Source organism: Eschrichtius robustus, chromosome 10 (genome assembly GCF_028021215.1).
Source record: "Eschrichtius robustus isolate mEscRob2 chromosome 10, mEscRob2.pri, whole genome shotgun sequence".
Taxonomy (NCBI): Eukaryota; Metazoa; Chordata; class Mammalia; order Artiodactyla; family Eschrichtiidae; genus Eschrichtius; species Eschrichtius robustus.
This window is the reverse complement of record NC_090833.1, coordinates 22920981-22943425: the sequence shown is the minus strand read 5'-3', so window position 1 is coordinate 22943425 and position 22445 is coordinate 22920981. Positions and strand designations below refer to the sequence as shown.

Below are 22445 nucleotides of genomic sequence, written 5' to 3'. Positions count from 1 at the left end.
AATTAATAAGAAAAAGAAAAATGACCTAAGAGGAAAATAGACAAAAGCCACAGAAGAGGAAAATGAATAACAAACAGATGAAAAATTCTCATTACCAATAGTAAGAGTGGAATACATGTAAATTAAAACAACGACATACCCTTTTTATTCTACTTAAATGTAAAAATTCAAAGGTAAGTGTCAATGAGAGTATGGGGAAATGGATTCTCTCATACATTGTTGGGGCATGGTTAAATATACCATCATACATCCACGATTTAGAAATCTGTGTAGCCAATCGAAATAATGAGGTAGTGCTGTACATTAACATGGAAAAGTCTCCAAGACACATTGTTCCAGTGGGAAAAGGCAATTCGCATAGGAGAACATTTTGGAAGAATCTGCTGCAATTGACAGTCCATGGCTGCTGACCCTGTGGACTCATGAAGCCAAAGAATGAGGGAGACACCAACACAAGCGGAAAAAAGTCTTAAAACCATGTGGTAAGTCCAATGACAGAGAAGCCCAGAGGAGGTAAACCTAATGCAACTTTGGGAAGATGTGGGAGTTTTGGTCCAGGATGGCTCCCAGGAGGAGATGATGATCAAGCTGAGATAGGTATTAACTGGGTGGAGAGGAGGGGGAAGCATTCCAAGATGGGAGAACAGTAGGAACAATTCATGGAGGCAGGAAGGCTGTAAACAGGGAACCAGGTTGCTAAATACTAAACTAGAGGCATGGATTATAGCAGATGGGGCTAAACAGGTAGGCAGAGTCCAGCGAGCCTTCCTACGTCATATTAGATTTGAATATTTTTTTCTATGTGATGAAGAGCCACTGAAGACTTTTGAGTAGGGCAGGTGATCTGAAAAGAGATTAGAGGACAGTAGGACACAAGGCACAGAGAACAGACAGGAGGTTACCACTGTCATTCCAAGAAGATGAATGTCTGAAAGGGAGGTTGGGATAGGGTGAGACTAGCTGGAATCAAAGGAGGGAAGGAAATCAACGAATATCGAGTTGGTGCAATCTGTAGGAATTGTTAACGGGATGGATGTGGGAGGGGGAAGTGAGAAATGGGGAGGAGTCATGATTAGATATGCCCAGGGATCTGGGGTGAGTGCGGGAGGGATGGTGAGCTGACTCAGAAGACCAGGATAACTATACCTCGGGAAATCCAGTGATGGTTGCAAAAGGCATCTGGTATTGTCCTTCTACCACTGTCTTAAAAGGGATTCTAAAGGGATTTTCTTTCCCTTGTTCCTCCAGCCCTACACTTGCATTACTGGCCTAAGTGGATACTCACCAGCTGGCCGTGTCCATCATTACAGCCAAGTCTGAGAATTCCTGATTATACTTAGAGTCAGTGGAGCTGCTGACACAAACAGTCATTAGCAGACAACCCTTTTGGAACAAACTATGCTTTAAAATGTAAACTGGAGGGGCATTTTCCTTGCGTTGTCCAGAAAGAACTTTCTGCTGCCTGAGCCTGGATTAATCATGAGAGAGCTTGTCAACATTCCACTGGTACATATTCTTACTTTGGTTGCCTTCAGCGGGACTGAGAAACTTCCAAAAGGTTGGTTTGAGCAATCTTGTCTTCTCTTGCCTTATCATAGTTCTGAGGTGCATGCGTGTGTTCCGACCATGGCTGATTCATATTATGGCATGCTTAGGTTTTACTTGGTGAAGTAGGGGTGCAGTATATGGAGAGGGAGAAAATTGTATAAATAAGCAATTGATTGATGGTCTCCATTCTACTGCTATCCCTCCCCTGCTTAAGTTCTGCAATAAAAAGTTCAGCCATTCAGTGCATGTGGAGGCCTCACTTACAGGGGAAGCATTAGCAGGTAGACTGCAAGTTATCGAGGTCAGTTTGTTTATGTGTATGTCAAACTTCAGGGTGGTCTAAATGGATGATGAAAACCTTTTCACATCAGGTTTGCCAGGAATATAATCAACCGCACTCCCAGACATCCAGAGTGTTTGCTTCTGAACAAAAATCATTTCCATTTTCAGTTTCAGCTTTGCAAAACTCTTAATCAATATTTTAGTTCCTCCCACATTGGAATTAGAGAAAGACACACACAAGTGCCTATAAGATAAAAGCCTGAAGAACAATGGGTTCTCAATAACTTAGAGGCTGGAGCCATGATTTGGTTTGGCAAGAGACTGTGAAAGGTTTTTTTCAGAGCCTTTGGAATGTACCGGAAATAACACCACCTCAGGGGAAAGGAAAGCAACTTAAGAAACTGACAAACACCTGTTGCAGTAGCAAGAATGTCCACAGTTTCTGGCCAGCGTGTTATGAAACTGAGACTAGGGTATTTCAAATCAGGAAGAAAGATAGGAAAATAGGTGACTTGTGAAGTGACTGGAGGCTTCATTGAAATCTTTTTACAAAGACACGAGAAAGCAGATTGAATGATGTTACAGAATTTTCAAATTAAATGTATTACAGTAGAGTAAAAAAAGGTTCTGTGATTTATGACACACTCAAATGAATTATTTTCCCTTCATATTACTTTACCAAAGAACTGAACAGGTTTGTATTGTATAGATAAGTGAAGGTAATATATTGTATGTAGATGGGAAACATAGCTTAGATTTTGTGGTTCATTAGAATCTCTGGAAGCACAAGGTCAAAATTCACATGCTAACAAGATACAGCTTTCTTCACAAACAGTCGGATTTCATAGACTTATGTTGTTTTGTTGCTTTCTTTTTCTATTTTACGTGAGTAGAACGGTATCTTCAAATGTATTTAAATGTCTGTCAACTAATACTTTAAGGTAGCTCCAGATAAAAGAGAATCTAGATCTTTCCAAATAGCTAATAATAGCCAGAAAGACTGAACATTGGCTTCAGATTATTTTAATACTTCCTGATCATACAACGGATGTCCGGAAAGGCAGCACCTGGATGTTTGGACTTATGGATTGTTATAAATTTATTTGTGCTATTCTAAACCATGAAGTTACATAAAAATGACATGGTTAAATGCTAAAATTTACTGAAATCCAGTCTTACAAGGAGCAGGACAATTGATTTTCTGGTTCAAATTAGAATCTCGTGCACGAAGAAAAACCAAACCCAACCTCCTAATTTATATTCTAGAAAGAGAAGATTTGTAGCTTCCAAACTTTACAGGTGAAGCACACTATGTTTATTTTGAAAACTTCAAAAACGGTGGCATAAATGTAACAAAGCCAAAAGCCCGACTTCTAAATAAAATAGCCAGATTGTTACCCCAACCTTGTTTATTTGTTCATAATTTATTTACTGCTTTAATTAGACTGTAAAATCAAAAAATTAAAACAATATTTTTGCCTAGCCTACTCAAAGAGAGTATTTGAGTATTATTGTAAAATCTAAATTAATATGGGTTTAACACCAGCCTTAGCCAAAACACCAGGCCTGGAAGAGCAAACATTCATTAACTACACTTACCAGTTCTGAGAATAAACATTATCATGAAAACACAATCCTTAAAATTTTAAATGTTGAAGTACATGGAATATATTGGTACAAAAAAACACATTAATATGCGATTATTTTAATACTATTGAAAGTAATGAAATTGTTCTACACAAAATATCTCTAGTTGTTTTCTCTATTCTTGGCAGAAGGCAATAATGGGAAGAGGCTTTTTTTTTTCCCCCCCTTTGGGTTTATTTATTTATTTATTTATTTATTTATTTATTTATGGCTGTGTTGGGTCTTCGTTTCTGTGCGAGGGCTTTCTCTAGTTGCGGCAAGTGGGGGCCCCTCTTCATCGCTGTGCGCGGGCCTCTCATTATCGCGGCCTCTCTTGTTGCGGAGCACAGGCTCCAGATGCGCAGGCTCAGTAATTGTGGCTCACGGGCCTAGTTGCTCCGCGGCATGTGGGATCTTCCCAGACCAGGGCTCGAACCCGTGTCCCCTGCATTGGCAGGCGGATTCTCAACCACTGCGCCACCAGGGAAGCCCCGGGAAGAGGCTTTTTAGATGGTATACCTTTTTCCTAAGTCCTTTATCGTGAATGAATCAAGGTGTCTGCAGCATAATATATCACAAAATAAACTGACACAATTAAAATACTGCAAGAGTATTCCATGGGTTCTTTTCCAACCATCAGCATGGGATTTCCTCAATAAAATTAATAACCAACTTTGTAGAATTAATAGTGTATTGTTATAGTTTTAATTTAATTGATATTCCTAATATTCAAAGACAAAGGGAAAAGTCACTATCTTTCTGAATCATTTCAACTAGTACTACTTTCAATCATGAGCTCAGTATCAAACCATGAGGAGGAAAATTTTATAAACTGTCATGTATGAAAATAGTCAACATTTCATTGAACATTCGCCTTAACCACATTCTTCAATAATATTTAACGCTTTATCACGGAGTATTAAGTGTATAGTGGGATTTTCTGGAGGAGTATAGGAGTTCATGTAAGCAGCCCTGAATTTGTTAACATGCTACACACAAAGAACTCCCGTCCAAATTCCAGTTTTAAAATTACCCCATAACTACCATACCTAGAAGTTCTTGAGTCTCAAGTGATTTAACCTGAGGCATATTTTAGTAACTTCTTCTTCTAAATCATACGTCTACAGGGATAGAATTCGCAAATTCGACACATGACTAAGTCAGATCAGGCACAGCTGTCATTGAAATCCAGGACACCAAGTCCTGGATGAATGTTTTATACTAACGTATATTGAAAGAGTAACTCATTCCACGTTTGCGGAAACACAGTTGCTTTAAATATTATTGACCTTAAAGAACAGAAAAAGAGCAGAAATGGCAAGATTTCTACCATATTTCGAAAGGTGAAGTAGGCAACTTCTCAGTGAAATAGGACGTGAGATTATTGGGGGAAAGTGACAAGTAAGGGATGACTAAGAGGACCTGAAGGAAATGGTTCCATTCAGGAAGATGAGAGAAGTGGATCCGAGAATGTAGAAGGACCATATGTCCTTGCTGAGCACCCGCTGGGGCTGGAGACTGCATGCCCATCATGGTCCTGATCCACTGTTGTTTCACTTTATCCAACAATACTTTATGAACATATGAGCAGTGAAGACAGCTGGTTGGATTAGTTCAAGATTGGTACTTTCCAGGGTCAGTGCAGCTAAAGGACTAGAGAGTAAGGGAGCTGAGATTATATGGCAACATACCATGTCGTCTAGGTCAAATAATGAAGAAAGTGAAACAAGGATATTGCAGGCCTGGAAGAGAATGCTACAATCGAGTTCCTTTTCTAGTCCCCAATGCCTTTCTGTGTGTCTTTAGGGAAAGCATGTAGTCACTGTAAGCCTCAGTTTTCTCCTAAAATGAAGGACCTACCAGTGCTCAACTTATAACGTTATGTGCTATGCTAAGGATTGTCAATGATTGGTGGCGTGATCACTTCTGGGGAACAAGCATATTTTAGATGAGTCCCTATGAAATCATCTCTTAATCCCAAAGGAATGCCCCCCAGGAGAGGTCATTTCAGAAATTCTAACAGGCTGACCCAGAATTCCTACCTGCCTGTCCCCAGTGTCATTCCCAAAGGCAAGGACCAAGAGTGTGTTCTGTGACAAAGAATTAATGATACAGTATTAATAAGTGAGATAACAATAATTATTGAGATGATCAATGAACCTTACAAGTTCCAAAGACATCATAAGAAAAAATAACTTATGTTTGATTACATCACCAGCAGAATAAATGTGTCAGTTTCTAAGATATGAACATCCTCTTTCTTTGGGGGATTTGAAAAATTTCTGACACCAAAGTGTTTTGTCATACCGAAAAAACAATACTGTATTCATGATGTTAGAAAAGCATGAATATGTTCCAAGTCTGAGCCCTAATTTTACTAGAACAGAAAGGAGCAAATACACCTGACTTCTTTGTTTATTCGGTCATTTGGTTATGTCAGTCAGCAGCTGGTCACTCAGAAGTTGGTATGTCAATGGCCATGTGCTAGAGCCCATAAAAGGGTAATATCATATCCTTCTCAGCAGCTAGTATTCAAGTTAAGTTACTCTTTGGGTACAGAAAAGCATTGTGTTTATTTTCATGTATTTGTTGTTCATGTGGTCCTTGGATTGAGGGAAGAAATAGTGTCCTAGTTTAAACAGGCCCTGGCTGAGATGAAAGCTGGATAGTAGAATGAAAGCAAACAGGAGACGGTCTGCTGAGTCAACAAATATCATTAAATACAACTATGTGATTGTGCCAGTAAAAATCTGAAAGCAGATTTGTTTGGATAATTTTGGAATATGGGCAAAGTGGACTTAACTGACTATACTCTGCCTATAGATATTGATATTGATATTGATGTCAATCATGTTTTTTCCCTTTCTGTGAGTAAGTAGTACCACACTGAAGACATGGTATAGCTTACAGTTAAAAGATAGGTACTTTCAATAAAATTTAACTTTGAAGTTCAGTTCTATCACTTCCTGCTTTTGTTTTGTTTAGACAAGTTTTTGAACAATTCGTCGCCTTCATTCCTCATCTGCCAGTGGGAATAATAAAAGTATCTGCTTTTTCGTTTGTTGTGATAAATAAATGAGATCATGAATGAAAAGTATATTGCATGGCTGATAGCAGGTTTTTAATCAGTTTTAGATGCTAAAATTATTAAAAACAGAGTCAAATCTCACATAAAACTGTCATGCCACTGAACATTAAGGGAAGCTGTTCTTAGTAAGAGCTCATGTATTTCTCCATGTCTAAGTTTATCAAGACATTCTAAGATTTACTTCTTTGATCTTAACTGATCTCAACAGAGTTTGTGTTGCCTCGTTGGAAAGATAATATTATGTCTGTTAACTCTGTCACTTCTGCATCTGTATGTTGAATGAGAAGAAACTGATGAATAAAGTTTGGGGTTTTGGGTAAAAATAATTCACGGCCATTAAGAATGATATTGAAAACACAAAATATACAAAAGTGTAAAAGAGAAAATCACCCACACTTCCAGGACTGTTAACATATTGATATATTTTCTTCCATTTTTTTCTACATACCCTAAAAAAAGATATCATAATAAAATTGTTTATGCAATTCTGCTCCCTGCCACTAAAGTATGAGAATATTTTATATCATCAATATCTTCAAACTACCATTTGCAGTGACTGTGTAAATAGTATCCTGTTTAGATAACAGTTGCTAATATATGTTGAACATTTGCCTCTCTGAGGAAAAAAGGCCCTGATATGTTACATTTGTTGACTGCTGAAGTATAAATGCTCCAGTCACAGCCAATACCCAGGTACCAACAAACACTGAGTTGGGAGGAGATGTATAGTAGCACACCTACAATTTCTACAGACATTAGATGTAAATAACCACAAGAATATAGATAATAGTAAAATATAGAAAAATAATTAGAAAGTGATAAATGTTGAGTATTATTATTTTGTTTTTAACATAATTTATCTAATCAAATTTATATAATTTAGTTTTTAATAATGGCTCTATTCCATTATCTTGTTAAATTTCTGAAAAATTAACACTTGACTCTTGCAAGCCAGTACAAGCCAGCTCCAGTAGACCACAGCTAGAAGACAAAGCTGTGTGCCTAACTCTTCTTCCACTTTCATACAATTAGTACAATCTAGTACAATTAATCTATTTTTGTGCAGTGAAATTCATCTATATGCCTTTCCATTTGGGGATTATTTCCTTGGGATAGACTCCTAGAAGTATTATTGGTAATTTGCAGGTAATACAGAAACCGGGAGAACAGCTGAACAGTTCAGGTTTCTGTCTCTAAATTATAGAGTCAAATAACACGGAGTGTTCCATATGGACCATGGACAATGTTAAATGCATTATGTATATTCACTTACTTAATCCTCATGACAAGCCTATGCGGTGGTTTTATTATCTCCGTCTACAGCTGAAGATGCCAAGGCAACTAGTTAAGTGAGTCAGTGGAGCTGAGAAGGAAGTGATAGAGCAGGGATTTGAACTCAGGTCCTGTGCTAGGACCTCTTACCGTCTAGTTCCTCAACAGGCAATGAAAGCATTCAATACTATCAGTTAACCTTTGGGCCCATCATTACCTGCATCCTATGACCTTACTATAATATTTTTTGTTTTTTAATCTCTCAATATCTATGTGATTATGCGACTGATTGCTTATTTCATTCATTAGTTGTTTAGAAAAATCTGCTTTTTTTCTTAAGAGATTGACTTTCTCAAACTTTGTTATCAATTACAAATTTGCTTCCACTGCATTGGAAAATTAACATTTCTGTGGCCTGATTTATGTCCTATAATTTTTTATTACAAAGATAATATATATTAATTTTACATATTTTTAAATATCATATAGTATTTTCCTGTAATACTTTGCTGTAAGGTATGGCAAAGCAAAAATACAAAATTACACATAATGCTCACAACTAGGAGGTAAATGATTATAACATTTTGCTACTCATTCATTTTTCCACTCTCGTGTGTGTGTGTGTGTGTGTGTGTGTAATTTTCTTTAAAAATTTAGTAGCCTATTACTTCATTGTTATATCTTCTGGAAATATTAATTTTAGTTTGGGCTTTGTTTGAGTCTATATTTTTAAATAATTAAGCTTCATGATTGTTGTATCTTCCTGATGGATTCTTCCTTTTATCATTAAGAAGTATTTCTCTTCATTCTTTAAAGGCTTACTTATCACCTTATATTCCATTTTTTCTTAGTACTTAGTACTAAGTAGTACTTAGTAGTACTTAGTACTACTTTATTGCTTTATCACTTTGTTTTGAGAAGTGTTTACTTCATATGTATTTTCCATTCTCTTTATATCCAATGTTTCTGTTTTAATTTATTTAGGCATGTCTTTTGTGTTTTTTAATCCTGTATGATAGTGTCTGTCTTTCCATAGATCAGTTTATACCATGGGTGTTTATTGTGATTTCTGATATATTTGGCCATGTTTCTTCCACATTAATTTGTGTCTTCTGTTAACTATACCTTTTCTTGGCTTATTTATCCTCCTTTTCTGCTTCTTCATCATTTTTTTTTTAATTGATACAGTTCTAGTCTCTTTTTCTTCTGCTAGTCTGGAGGTTTTGGTTTTTAATCTATTATTTTAGTGGTAAGCATTAATGAAATTTTAACAATATGTCTCTAACCATATATTTTCTCCCCATGTTTACAGTTATTCAGTGTTTCTGTCATCTTCCTGCTTACAGTAAAGAACTTAGAATGTTTTAACAATCTGCTGAACTTCTTCCCTAAACTTTCATCTTATAATTGTTTGTCTAGAATTCTAGTTCCACTGTTTTTATAAACACAAAAATTATTGAGTTTAAAAAATATATATTCCACAGTGTCTAAAATTGCAATTATATTTTACCACCATCTATGCTAACTACAGTTTCTCTTCACTGGCTACTTTCTTTTGGGTACAAGTTATTTCTTATGGAGTTTATATACTTTTAGTAACTGTTTCAGAGAAGGTCTCAGTGGTAAATACTCTCAGTATTTGTCTGTGTACTTACTTTGTCTTCATTTTTTTAAAAAATGATTATCTAAGCTGGCTATAGAATTCCAGGCTAACAGTTATTTTTTTCTCAGCCTTTTAAAAATACTGGTCCATTGCTTTTGGTATCAATTGTTGCCAAATAATATCAGGTTAGCCTAATTGGCATTCTTCTTAAGGTGATTGATCTTTTCTTTCTAGTAAGGTTTAAGATTTTCTTTATCTTAAATTTTCTAAAGTTTTAATCCAGTGTATCTAAGGATGAATTTATTTTTCTTTATCTGGCTTGATGCTTAGTGGAAACTTTCAATGTGAATACTTCTGCTTTTTTTTCACTTTTGAAAAATGATCAGTGATTTATCCCTTTACATATTACTTCTATGCCATTTCTTCTATTTTATTTTTTTTGGAACTTCTGTTAGAAGTTTATTAGTGCCTGTCTGTCTTTATGTCTCTTAACTATTCTTTTTTTTTTTTTTTTAATAATGTGAGTTGTTTTTTTTTTAAATTATTATTTATTTATTTTTGGCTGTGTTGGGTCTTCGTTTCTGTGTGAGGGCTTTCTCCAGTTGCGGCAAGCGGGGGCCACTCTTCATCGCAGTGCGCGGGCCTCTCACTATCGTGGCCTCTCTTGTTGTGGAGCACAGGCTCCAGACGCGCAGGCTCAGTAGTTGTGGCTCACGGGCCTAGTTGCTCCGCAGCATGTGGGATCTTCCCAGACCAGGGCTCGAACCCATGTCCCCTGCATCGGCAGGCAGATTCTCAACCACTGCGCCACCAAGGAAGCCCTTCACTATTCTTTAATACTTTTAATTTCTTTATTTCTTTGTACAGCATTCTGTATATTTTTATGGTCATTTTAGTGCAAAGTTGGGAAAAGGGGGGCCTTGCTGCCTAGATATAAAATATAAAAGACATCATTTCACCTAAAAATTCTGCCCTCTTCTTTCACCTACTCTCTCTCAACCTTTTAAAAAATTTATGCCTTTTATAAAGGCCTCAGTAATAGAGTTTGGTTCATTTAAACAATACATTAGTCAGTGTGCTAGCCCTCCAGATAGAGAGAGGTCTGAGACATGGTCCCTGACCCAAAGCTTAAGGTTTTTATAACTGAGTGTGGGACAAAGACATAAACAAATCATTCTAATAGCATCTCTGTGGCAAGCGCTATGAGTGACATATATAGGATGACCCAAGGTTAAAGAAAAGGGCATTTGGTTCTAAGGTTAAAGAAAAGGGCATTTGGTTCTATCTAGCAAGTCAGGGAGATTGGGAGGAGATGATGCTTAAACTGGACCTTAAGAAAATAATAACACTTACGAAAGAGATATGGGCTAAGTGGACACTCCCAACCACCATTTCCCTTACTCTCAGCCAATAAGTTTGCCTCTGAGTTTACTGAAAAAATAAGTTTCATTTAGATACTGGATGCATTTTTTAATGGCCAATGTGCCAGCTTTTTCTTCTTGTTTTATGGGGCTGTCACCCCCTACCCTACATCTAAAATATTGCTTACACTACTTACTTGGCTTTCCTAGGCACCTTGCATTTTAACTAAAATGACCATATAATTTACTGTCCAAACTCAGGTATTTTTGGAGTATGGGGGTACTATTAACAATTATGCCAGGATAGCAGGCATAACTATTATAGCTGATCATTTTATGTATCTATCCTACCTTATCATCTAGATTGTGGACTCTTACCAGGCAGAGATGTGCTTTACACATCTTTTTGCTTCTAGTCAACCCAGTGCCTGCTCCATGAAAAATCATAAATAAATCTTTGATAAATAATAATAACAAAGCGGTGATGATGATAATTATTTTATATCAGATTATGCAATGGGGTAGATTTTCAGACTCACCCAAATACAGGTGCTGGCACTTTCTCACACCATCAAACCCTTGAGGTGACCAGGACCTCACCCCTTTGTTTTGGTGGGATTCACAGATTTGTAAATTGAAGTGGGGTGCATCCCTTTACCAACACATTCTCATCCTTCTTAACTTCTCTTTCCTCCCCAGTTCTTCTAAGCCAGGTGACCCTCATTTCATGGAGGTGGGAGGAGAGAGGGACCATGTTAATAGCCTCTTTTCCTTTTGTCTTTCTTTTTGTAACACACATACACACAAACACACACCAAGCAAAAAAAAACAAACAAAACCCCCAGCTTTATTGAGATATAATTCACATACCCGTCTCTTTGGGTAAAGTATACAGTTCCCAGAGCTGTGCATTCATCATCATAATCGATTTTAGAACATTCTTATTACACCTATTTGAAATCCTGCATTCCTTAGCCATGGATTACTCCCTAATCCCTCCATTCTCTTCCCAATTCCTAGACACTCATGTATTTTCTGTCTCTACAGATAATGACTATTCTGGATATTTTATATAAATGAAATTGTACAGTCTGTCGTTCTTGTGACTGGCTTCTTTCACTTAGTTTATTGTTTCCAAGTTTCATCCATGTTGTAGCATGTATCAATACTTTGCTTCTTCTTATTGTCAAATAATATTTCGTTGAATGGATATGCCACATTTTGTTTATCCATTAATCTGTTGGCAGACACTTGGGTTGCTCCACCTTTTGGCTACTATGAGTAATGTTGCTTTGAATGTGGGTGTACAAATATCTATCTGAGTCTCTGCTTTCAGTTCTTTTGGGCATATATCCAGAAGTGGAATTGCTGGATCATATATTAATTCTACGCTTATTTGAGGAACCACCATCCTGTTTTCCACAGTGGCTGTGCCATTTTACATTCCCACCAACAATGCACAAAGGTTCTAATTTTTCCACATCCTTGCCAGTATTTGTTGTTATATTTCTTTTTTATTATAACCATTCTAGTGTGTGTAAACTAGTATCTTACTGAGGTTTTGATTTGCATTTCCTTAATAGCTAATGATGTTGAGCATCTTTTTACACGCTTGCTGTCCATCTGTATACATTCTTTGGAGACAGTCAGTTCAGATCCTTTGCTCATTTGTTGTTTGGGTTGTCTTTTTAGTATTGAGTCTTCTTCTGATCTACTCATAATGCAGGTGTGAATTCTTTATAAATCTGATGAATCTTCACCTTCAAAGCCTCTCATTTACAGGAGCCCCCTTCTAAGACCTCCAGTGGTTTCTAGCAATGTGTTCATATAAACATATGTTTTAACAAAATTTGGGGAAAATTGTTTTTAAACAGGAATTGTTAAGATTGCTTTCTCTTTTCACTTTGACTTCCCTTCAGTAACAATTCCCTTCAAGCTGATTGGTGTTAGGGAGGCAACAGACATTTTATATTAATAATTTTATATACTTTTTCTTAAAAAGGACACCTAAATTATATAACTTTGGACTTCACAAAACCTGGATCTGCCTCTACCCATATATAATAAATCGAAGTCCGACTCTCCTGAGAGCCTTCTCTTTTGATTCTCAAATGCCTACTTTAGAAGTAGCAACAAAATCCTCTGCACAAAATTTTTCCTTCCTTTTGGCAAATTTCTACTATGGGGAAATGTCATTCTCAGTCAGGTATGTGGTGGCCTCTGATTACTTACAGAAGAGTTAGTAAACAGTATTGTAGAATGCTCTTGTTTGATTTCTCCTCTCCTTTCAGCCCCTGTCATCACCACTCCTCTTGAGACAGTGGATGCCTTAGTTGAAGAAGTGGCTACTTTCATGTGTGCAGTGGAATCCTATCCTCAGCCTGAAATTTCCTGGACCAGAAATAAAATTCTCATTAAGTAAGTATTCTGCCTTTTCCCAGCAAGAATGCCCAAGGCTGCCTTGTGACTTATCTTTGTCATAAATGTAATCACAGCTGTGGCAGTACTAAAGTTCACCTTCTAGAATATGTAAAATGCAAATTTCCTCATTTTATAAATGTAAGATCTGAACTTCAGTGAGGTTAAGAGAATTGCCCAACATAAAGTGATTTAACTGATATGGGGAAGTCAGGGTTATTTCATGGATCCCAGGTTAGGACCTAGAAGAAGTTTCACAGTAATTAGGAAACACCATGATATCCTAATTCTGGGGGTACATGTTCCAGGACACTCTGGGGAGTTAATAGGGAGCAGCCTCATTTCCTATACTTCTAATATCCCGATCAAGTGATGCATGTGGTCTAGGAATCTGACCTCTAGGTGACCATGACTTTTTCTTTTGAAAGTCAGAAAGGACTCTTGATGTATATAGTGAGGTAGCCTCTCAAACAGATAAAATTTCTACTTGGCACATAAAGGTTAGGCTATCCTTTCCCCATTACAATAGCTATCTGATCAAAAATACTCTAAAAATCTGTAACAAAGGGAACCACTGGCTTTCTAGCAGGCCACATAGCTTGCATTAGGACTAGAGCATTTAACTCCTCCACACACTGGAACTTGAACTCCACATCCATGAACTTGGATGGGGAAAAATTACATCTTTGTTTTCACTAAGCTCCAATTGAAATTTATCATTTCCTTCTATTATATATGTTGTACTGTGGGAAACTACCCTGGGCTGCAGAAGCCTTCAGGTACTCTACCAGGCAAGCTATCCCAGAAGTCCTGGAATAGGAAGGCTCACAGAACAAATTAAGGTGCTTGAAATACAGTTTATTAAATCAATTTAAAATACATAGATAGAGAAAGGAATGCAAACTACCAGAGGGTTTCTATAGGTGTGCTCTCTGTTCACGATGTTTGTGTTTGGCTGAAGGCTTCCCTAAGCCCTGTGGCTGACAGGGTCTTGGTGCTCTGGCCTGCTGTGCTGAGTTCAGGACATTGGACCACCAGAGACCTCCAGGCCCCATGTAATATCAATCGGCAAGAGGTCTCCCAGAGATCTCTGTCTCAATGCTAAGACCCAGCTCCACCCAACGGCCAGCAAACTCCAGTCTGGATACCCTATGCCAAACAACTAGCAAGACAGGAACACAAGCACACCCATTAGCAGGGAGGCTGCCTAAAATCACACTAAGTTAATGACACCCCAAAACACACCATCTGACGCAGCCCTGCCCACCAGAAAGACAAGATCGAGCCCCACCCACCAGAACACAGGCACCAGTCCCCTCCACCAGGAAGCCTACACAAGCCACTGAAGCAACCTTAACGACTGGGGGCAGACACCAAAAACAACGGGAGCTACGAACTTGCAGGCTGTGAAAAGGAAACCCCAAACACAGTAAGTTAAGCAAAATGAGAAGGCAGAGAAATATGCAGCAGATGAAGGAGCAAGGTAAAAACCCACCAGACCAAACAAATGAAGAGGAAATAGGCAGTCTACCTGAAAAAGAATTCAGAGTAATGACACTAAAGATGATCCAAAATCTTGGAAATAGAATGGAGAAAATACAAGAAACGTTTAACAGGGAACTAGAAGAACTAAAGAGCAAACAAACAGTGATGAACAACACAATAAATGAAATTAAAAATTCTCTAGAAGGAATCAATAGCAGAATAACTGAAGCAGAAGAACGGATAAGTGACCTGGAAGATAAAATAGTGGAAGTAACTACTGCAGAGCAAAATAAAGAAAAAAAGAATAAAAAGAACTGAGGACAGTCGCAGAGACCTCTGGGACAACATTAAATGCTCCAACATTCAAATGATAGGGTCCCAGAAGAAGAAGAGAAAAAGAAAGGGTCTGAGGAAATATTTGAAGAAACTGTAGTTGAAAACTTCCCTAACATGGGAAAGGAAATAGTCAATCAAGTCCAGGAAGCACAGAGAGTCCCATACAGGATAAATCCAAGGAGAAACACGCCAAGACACATATTAATCAAACTATCAAAAAGTAAATACAAATAAAAAATATTAAAAGCAGCAAGGGAAAAGCAACAAATAACATAAAGGGAATACACATAACGTTAACGGCTGACCTTTCAGCAGAAACTCTGCAAGCCAGAAGGGAGTGGCAGGACATATTTAAAGTGATGAAAGGGCAAAACCTACAACCAAGATTACTCTAACCATCAAGGATCTCATTCAGATTTGACGGAGAAATTAAAACTTTTACAGACAAGTAAAAGCGAAGAGAATTCAGGACCAGCAAACCAGCTTTACAACACATGCTAAACGAACTTCTCTAGGCAGGAAACACAAGAGAAGGAAAAGACCTAGAAAAACAAACCCAAAACAGTTAAGAAAATGGTAATAGGAACACATATATTGATAATTACCTTAAATGTAAATGGATTAAATACTCCAACCAAAAGACAAAGACTGGCTGAATGGATACAAAAACAAGACCTGTTATATGCTGTCTACAAGAGACCCACTTCAGACCTAGGGGCACATACAGGCTGAAAGTGAGGGGATGGAAAAAGATATTCCATGCAAATGCCAATCAAAAGAAAGCTGGAGTAGCAATTCTCATATCACACAATATAGACTTTAACGGCTTCCCTGGTGGCGCAGTGGTTGGGAATCTGCCTGCCAGTGCAGGGGACACGGGTACGAGCCCTGGTCTGGGAGGATCCCGCATGCCGCGGAGCAGCTGGGCCCGTGAGCCACAATTGCTGAGCCTGCGCGTCTGGAGCCTGTGCTCCGCAACGGGAGAGGCCGCGACGGTGAGAGGCCCGTGCACTGCGATGAAGAGTGGCCCCCACTCACCACAACTAGAGAAAGCCCTTGCACAGAAACGAAGACCCAACACAGCCATAAATAAATAAATAAATAAATAAATAAATAAATAAACCCAAAGTTTAAAAAAAAAAAGACAGAACTTTCTACCTAAAACTTGCTTTAAAAAAACAAAAAATAGACTTTAAAATAAAGACTTTTACAAGAGACAAAGAAGGACACTACAGAATGATCAAGGCATCAATCCAAGAAGAAGATATAACAATTGCAAATGTTTATGCACCCAACATAGGAGCACCTCAATACATAAGGCAAATGCTAACAGCCATAAAAGGGGAAATCAACAGTAACACAATCATAGTAGGGGACTTTAACACCCCACTTTCACCAATGGACAGATCATCCAAAATGAAAATGAATAAGGAAACACAAGCTTTAAATGACACATTAAATAAGATGGACTTAATTGATTTTTATAGGACATTCCATACAAAAACAACAGAATACACTTTCTTCTCACGTGTTCATGGAACATTCTCCAGGATAGACCATATCTTGGGTCACAAATCAAGCCTTGGTAAATTTAAGAAAATTGAAATCATATCAAGTATTTTTCCGACGACAATGCTGTGAGACTAGATATCATTCACAGGAAAAAAACTGTAAAAAATACAAACACATGGAGGCTAAACAATACACTACTAAATAACCAAGAGATCACTGAAGAAATCAAAGAGGAAATAAAAAAATACCTAGAAACAAATGACAATGAAAACACGACGATCCAAAACCTATGGGATGCAGCAAAAGCAGTGCTAAGAGGGAAGTTTATAGCAATAAAATCCTCCCTCAAGAAACTAGAAACATCTCAAATAAACAACCTCACCTTACACCTAAAGCAATTAGAGAAAGAAGAACAAAAAAACCCCTAAGTTAGCAGAAGGAAAGAAATCATAAAGATGAGATCAGAAACAAATGAAAAAGAAATGAAGGAACCAATAGCAAAGATCAATAAAACTAAAAGCTGGTTCTTTGAGAAGATAAACAAAACTGATAAACCACTAGCCAGATTCATCAAGAAAAAAAAGGGAGAAGACTCAAATCAACAGAATTAGAAATGAAAAAGGAGAAGTAACAACTGACACTGCAGAAATACAAAGGATCATGAGAGATTACTACAAGCAACTATATGCCAATAAAATGGAAAACCTAGGAGAAATGGACAAATTCTTAGCAAAGCACAACCTTCCAATACTGAACCAGGAAGAAATAGAAAATATGAACAGACCAATCACAAGCACTGAAATTGAAACTGTGATTAAAAATCTTCCAACACACAAAAGCCCAGGACCAGATGGCTTCAGAGGCGAATTCTATCAAACATTTAGAGAAGAGCTAACACCTATCCTTCTCAAACTCTTCCAAAATATAGCAGAGGGAGGAACACTCCCAAACTCATTCTACAAGGCCACCATCACCCTAATACCAAAACCCAAAACCAGACAAAGCTGTCACAAAAAAAGAAAACTACAGGCCAATATCACTGATGAACATAGATGCAAAAATCCTCAACAAAATACTAGCAAACAGAATCCAACAGCACATTAAAAGGATCATACACATGATCAAGTGGGGTTTATCCCAGGAATGCAAGGATTCTTCAATATACACAAATCAATCAATGTGATACACCATATTAACAAACTGAAGGATAAAAACCATATGATCATCTCAATAGATGCAGAAGAAGCTTTTGACAAAACTCAACACCTATTTATGACAAAAAACCCTCCAGAACGTAGGCATAGAGGGAACTTACCTCAACCTAATAAAGGCCATATATGACAAGCCCACAGCCAACATCATTCTCAGTGGTGAAAAACTGAAACCATTTCCTCTAAGATCAGGAACAAGACAAGGTTGCCCACTCTCACCACTATTATTCAACATAGTTTTGGAAGTTTTAGCCACAGCAATCAGAAGAAAAAGAAATAAAAGGAATCCACATCGGAAAAGAAGTAGAGCTGTCACTGTTTACAGATGACATGATACTATACATAGAGAATCCTAAAGATCCTACCAGAAAACTGCTAGAGCTAATCAATGAATTTGGTAAAGTAGCAGTATACAAAATTAATGCACAGAAATCTCTTGCTTTCCTATACACTAATGATGAAAATTATGAAAGAGAAATTAAGGAAACACTCCCATTTACCATTGCAGCAAAAAGAATAAAATACCTAGGAATAAACCTACCTAAGGAGACAAAAGACCTGTATGCAGAAAACTATAAAACACCGATGAAAGAAATTAAAGATGATACAAACAGATGGAGAGATATACCATGTACTTGGATTGGAGGAATCAGCATTGTGAAAATGACTATGCTACCCAAAGCAATCTACAGATCCAATGCAATCTCTGTCAAACTACCAATGGCATTTTTCACAGAACTAGAACAAAAAATTTCACAATTTGTATGGAAACACAAAAGACCCCGAATAGCCAAAGCAATCTTGACAAAGAAAAATGGAGCTGGAGGAATCAGGCTCCCGGACATCAGACTATACTACAAAGCTACAGTAATCAAGACAGTATGGTACTGGCAGAAAAACAGAAATATAGATCAATGGGAAAGGATAGAAAGCCCAGAGATAAACCCACGCACATATGGTCACCTTATCTTTGATAAAGGAGGCAAGAATATACAGTGGAGAAAAGACAGCCTCTTCAATAAGTGGTGCTGGGGAAACTGGACAGCTACATGTAAAAGAATGAAATTAGAACACTCCCTAACACCATGCACAAAAATAAACTCAAAATGGATTGAAGACCTAAATGTAAGTCCAGACACTGTAAAACTCTTAGAGGAAAACATAGGAAGAACACTTTTTGACATAAATCACAGCAAGAACATTTTTACCCACCTCCTAGAGAAATGGAAATAAAAACAAAAATAAACAAATGGGACCTAATGAAACTTGAAAGATTTTGCACAGCAAAGGAAACCATAAACAAGATGAAAAGACAACCTTCAGAATGGTAGAAAATATTTGCAAACGAAGCAACTAACAAAGGATTAATCTCCAAAATATACAAGCAGCTCATGCAGTTCAGTATCAATAAAACAAACAACCCAATCCAAAAATGGGCAGAAGACCTAAATAGACATTTCTCCAAAGAAGATACACAGCTTGCCAACAAACACATGAAAGGATGCTCAACATCACTAATCATTAGAGAAATGCAAATCAAAACTACAATGAGATATCACCTCACACCAGAATGGCCATCATCAAAAAATCTACAAACAATAATGCTGGAGAGGGTGTGGAGAAAAGGGAACCTTCTTGCACTGTTGGTGGGAATGTAAATTGATACAGACACTATGGAGAACAGTATGGAGGTTCCTTAAAAAACTAAAAATAGAACTACCATATGACCCAGCAATCCCACTTCTGGGCATATACCCTGAGAAAACCATAATTCAAAAAGAGTCATGTACCAATGTTCATTGCAGCACTATTTATAATAGCTAGGACATGGAAGCAACCTAAGTGTCCATCGACAGATGAATGGATAAAGAAGATGTGGCACATATATACAATGGAATATTACTCAGCCATAAAAAGAAATGAAATTGAGTTATTTGTAGTGAGGTGGATGGACCTAGTGTCTGTCATACAGAGTGAAGTAAGTCAGAAAGAGAAAAACAAATACCATGTGCTAACACATATATATGGAATCTAAAAAAAAAAAGAAAAGAAAAATGGTTCTGATGAACCTAGGGAAAGGACTGGAATAAAGACACAGATGTAGAGAATGGACTTGAGGACACGGGGAGGGGGGAGGGTAAGCTGGGACGAAGTGAGAGAGTAGCATTGACATATATACACCACCAAATGTAAAATAGGTAGCTAGTGGGAAGCAACTGTATCACACGGGGAGATCAGCTCGCTGCTTTGTGTCCACCTAGAGGGGTGGGATAGGGAGGGTGGGACGGAGATGCAAGAGGGAGGGGATATGGGGATATATGTATACATATAGCTGATTCACTTTGTTATACAGCAGAAACTAAGAAAACATTGGAAAGCAATTATACTCCAATAAAGATGTTAAAAAAAATAAAATACATAGATAGAAACAAGGGGAAAGAAATAGGGCAAGTTAATATACTTAGGAATCTTGGTTTACTTAATGTTTATATGTCTAGTCACTCTTGCCTGTGCCTCAGATGTCCCCACTGTGGTGTTCTTACAAGAAACAGAGTTGAGGTTGAGCAAGGGCCCACAGGTGGAGGATTCCTGAAGCCAATGATATATATTTGCCCTGTTGGAGGGATGCAGGGGTAAATATACCTGGCCGGAGCTTGCCAATTAGCCTGCTCAACAGCCATGGATTTTAACTGTGTTTCCTGGATACAGCTCATGGGACCATAATGGGGCCATACTGCATATCACCAGTGGGTGGTTGTTTTCAAGGTGACAAAGTTGTCAGTCTAGAGGTGGCAGAATTATGAACTTGTCTTTCCATCTCTTCCTGCCATAAATAATGCTCTTCTTTGTTCTATCATATTTTTAATTTATTCCATCTATCTTTAGTAGGTTGCAATTTTATTTACTACCTATATTCAACACAATTTATCAATTCTGCCTATATTTCATAAGTCAGTAGCTTACTTTTTATCTCTACTTACAAGTCATTTTACCAATATCGCATAAGTTATTAGCTTTACAATTTATATGCGTAACACTTTTTATGAGTTTTATCCATCTTATGTCTTTGTCTTCTATAATAAAATTGACTATTCCTAAACAATACAGGAAAACCTCATTTAATATACATCATGAATAACAGTGGTAATAAAGTACCTGTGACACTATTACAGTAGAAGTTATAAATAGTTTTATATTACATTACAACATGATGTAATATATTATTGTTGCTTATATACTGAGATATTATTTATATTCTTCTCTACTTTGAAATTATAATAGTTGTTAGATAGCATTCAGTATTCAAAAGTCAATATTCAAGGGGAGGAGAGAAGATGGCGGAAGAGTAAGACGCGGAGATCACCTTCCTTCCCACAGATACAGTAGAAATACATCTACACGTGGAACTGCTCCTACAGAACACCCACTGAGCGCTGACAGAAAACGTCCGACCTCTAAACAGGCAAGAAACTCCCCCCGTACTTGGGTAGGGCAAAAGAAAAAAGAAATAACAGAGACAAAAGAATAGGGACGGCACCTGCACCAGTGGGAGGGAGCTGTGAAGGAGGAAAGATTTCCACGCACTAGGAAGCCCCTTCGCGGGCAGAGACTGCGGGTGGCAGAGGGGGGAAGCTTCGGAGCCACGGAAGAGAGCGCAGCCACAGGGGTGCGGAGGGCAAAGCGGAGAGATTCCTGCACAGAGGCTCGGCAACGAGCAGCACTCACCAGCCCGAGAGGCTTGTCTGCTCCCCCGCCGGGGCGGGCGGGGCTGGGAGCTGAGGCTCGGGCTTCGGTCAGATCGCAGGGAGAGGACTGGGGTTGGCGGCGTAAACACAGCCTGAAGGGGTTAGTGCACCACAGCTAGCCGGGAGGGAGTCCGGGAAAAAGTCTGCAGCTGCCAAAGAGGCAAGAGACTTTTTCTTCCCTCTTTGTTTCCTGGTGCGCGAGGAGAGGGGATTCAGAGCGCCGCCTAAACGAACTCCAGAGACGGGCGCGAGCTGCAGCGATCAGCGCGGGCCCCAGAGACGGGCGTGAGACGCTGGGGCTGCTGCTGCCGCCTCCAAAAAGCCTGTGTGTGAGCACAGGTCACTCTCCACACCACCCCTCCCGGGAGCCTGTGCAGCCCGCCACCGCCAGGCTCCCGTGATCCGGGGACAAGTTCCCCGGGAGAACACACGGCGCACCTCAGGCTGCTGCAACGTCACGCCGGCCTCTGACGCCGCAGGCTCGCCCTGCCTCCTCTGTACCCCTCCCTCCCCGCGGCCTGGGTGAGCCAGAGCCCCCGAAGCAGCTGCTCCTTTAACCCCATCCTGTCTGGGCGGGGAACAGACGCCCTCAGGTGACCTACACGCAGAGGCGGGTCCAAATCCAAAGCTGATCCCCAGGAGCTGTGCGAACAGAGAAGAGAAGGGGAAATCTCTCCCAGCAGCCTCAGAAGCAGCGGATTAAAACTCCACAAACAACTTGATGTGCCTGCATCTGTTGAATACCTGAATAGACAACGAATCATCCCAAATTCAGGAGGTGGACTTTCGGAGCAGGATATATTAATTTTTCCCCTTTTCCTTTTTTTTGTGAGTGTATATGTATATGCTTCTGGGTGAGATTTTGTCTGTATAGCTCTGCTTTATAATAGCTTTATTTTACTTCACTATATTATAGCCTCTTTCTTTCTTTCTTTCTTTCTTTCTTTCTTTCTTTCT

General features: G+C 38.5%; 1 protein-coding gene across 5 annotated transcripts in view; it reads left to right on the top strand.

Annotated features, from left to right (window-relative positions):
* Window positions 1–1479: 1479 nt before the first annotated feature.
* MUSK (muscle associated receptor tyrosine kinase) overlaps window positions 1480–22445 on the top strand; it is a 99001-nt gene continuing 78035 nt past the window's right edge. For all 5 annotated transcript variants that reach the window (XM_068552286.1, XM_068552284.1, XM_068552283.1 and 2 more), the window contains exons 1-2: window positions 1480–1558; window positions 13072–13198. In XM_068552286.1, coding sequence (XP_068408387.1) covers window positions 1480–1558; window positions 13072–13198 — 206 coding nt within the window. The remainder of the gene's footprint in view (window positions 1559–13071; window positions 13199–22445) is intronic.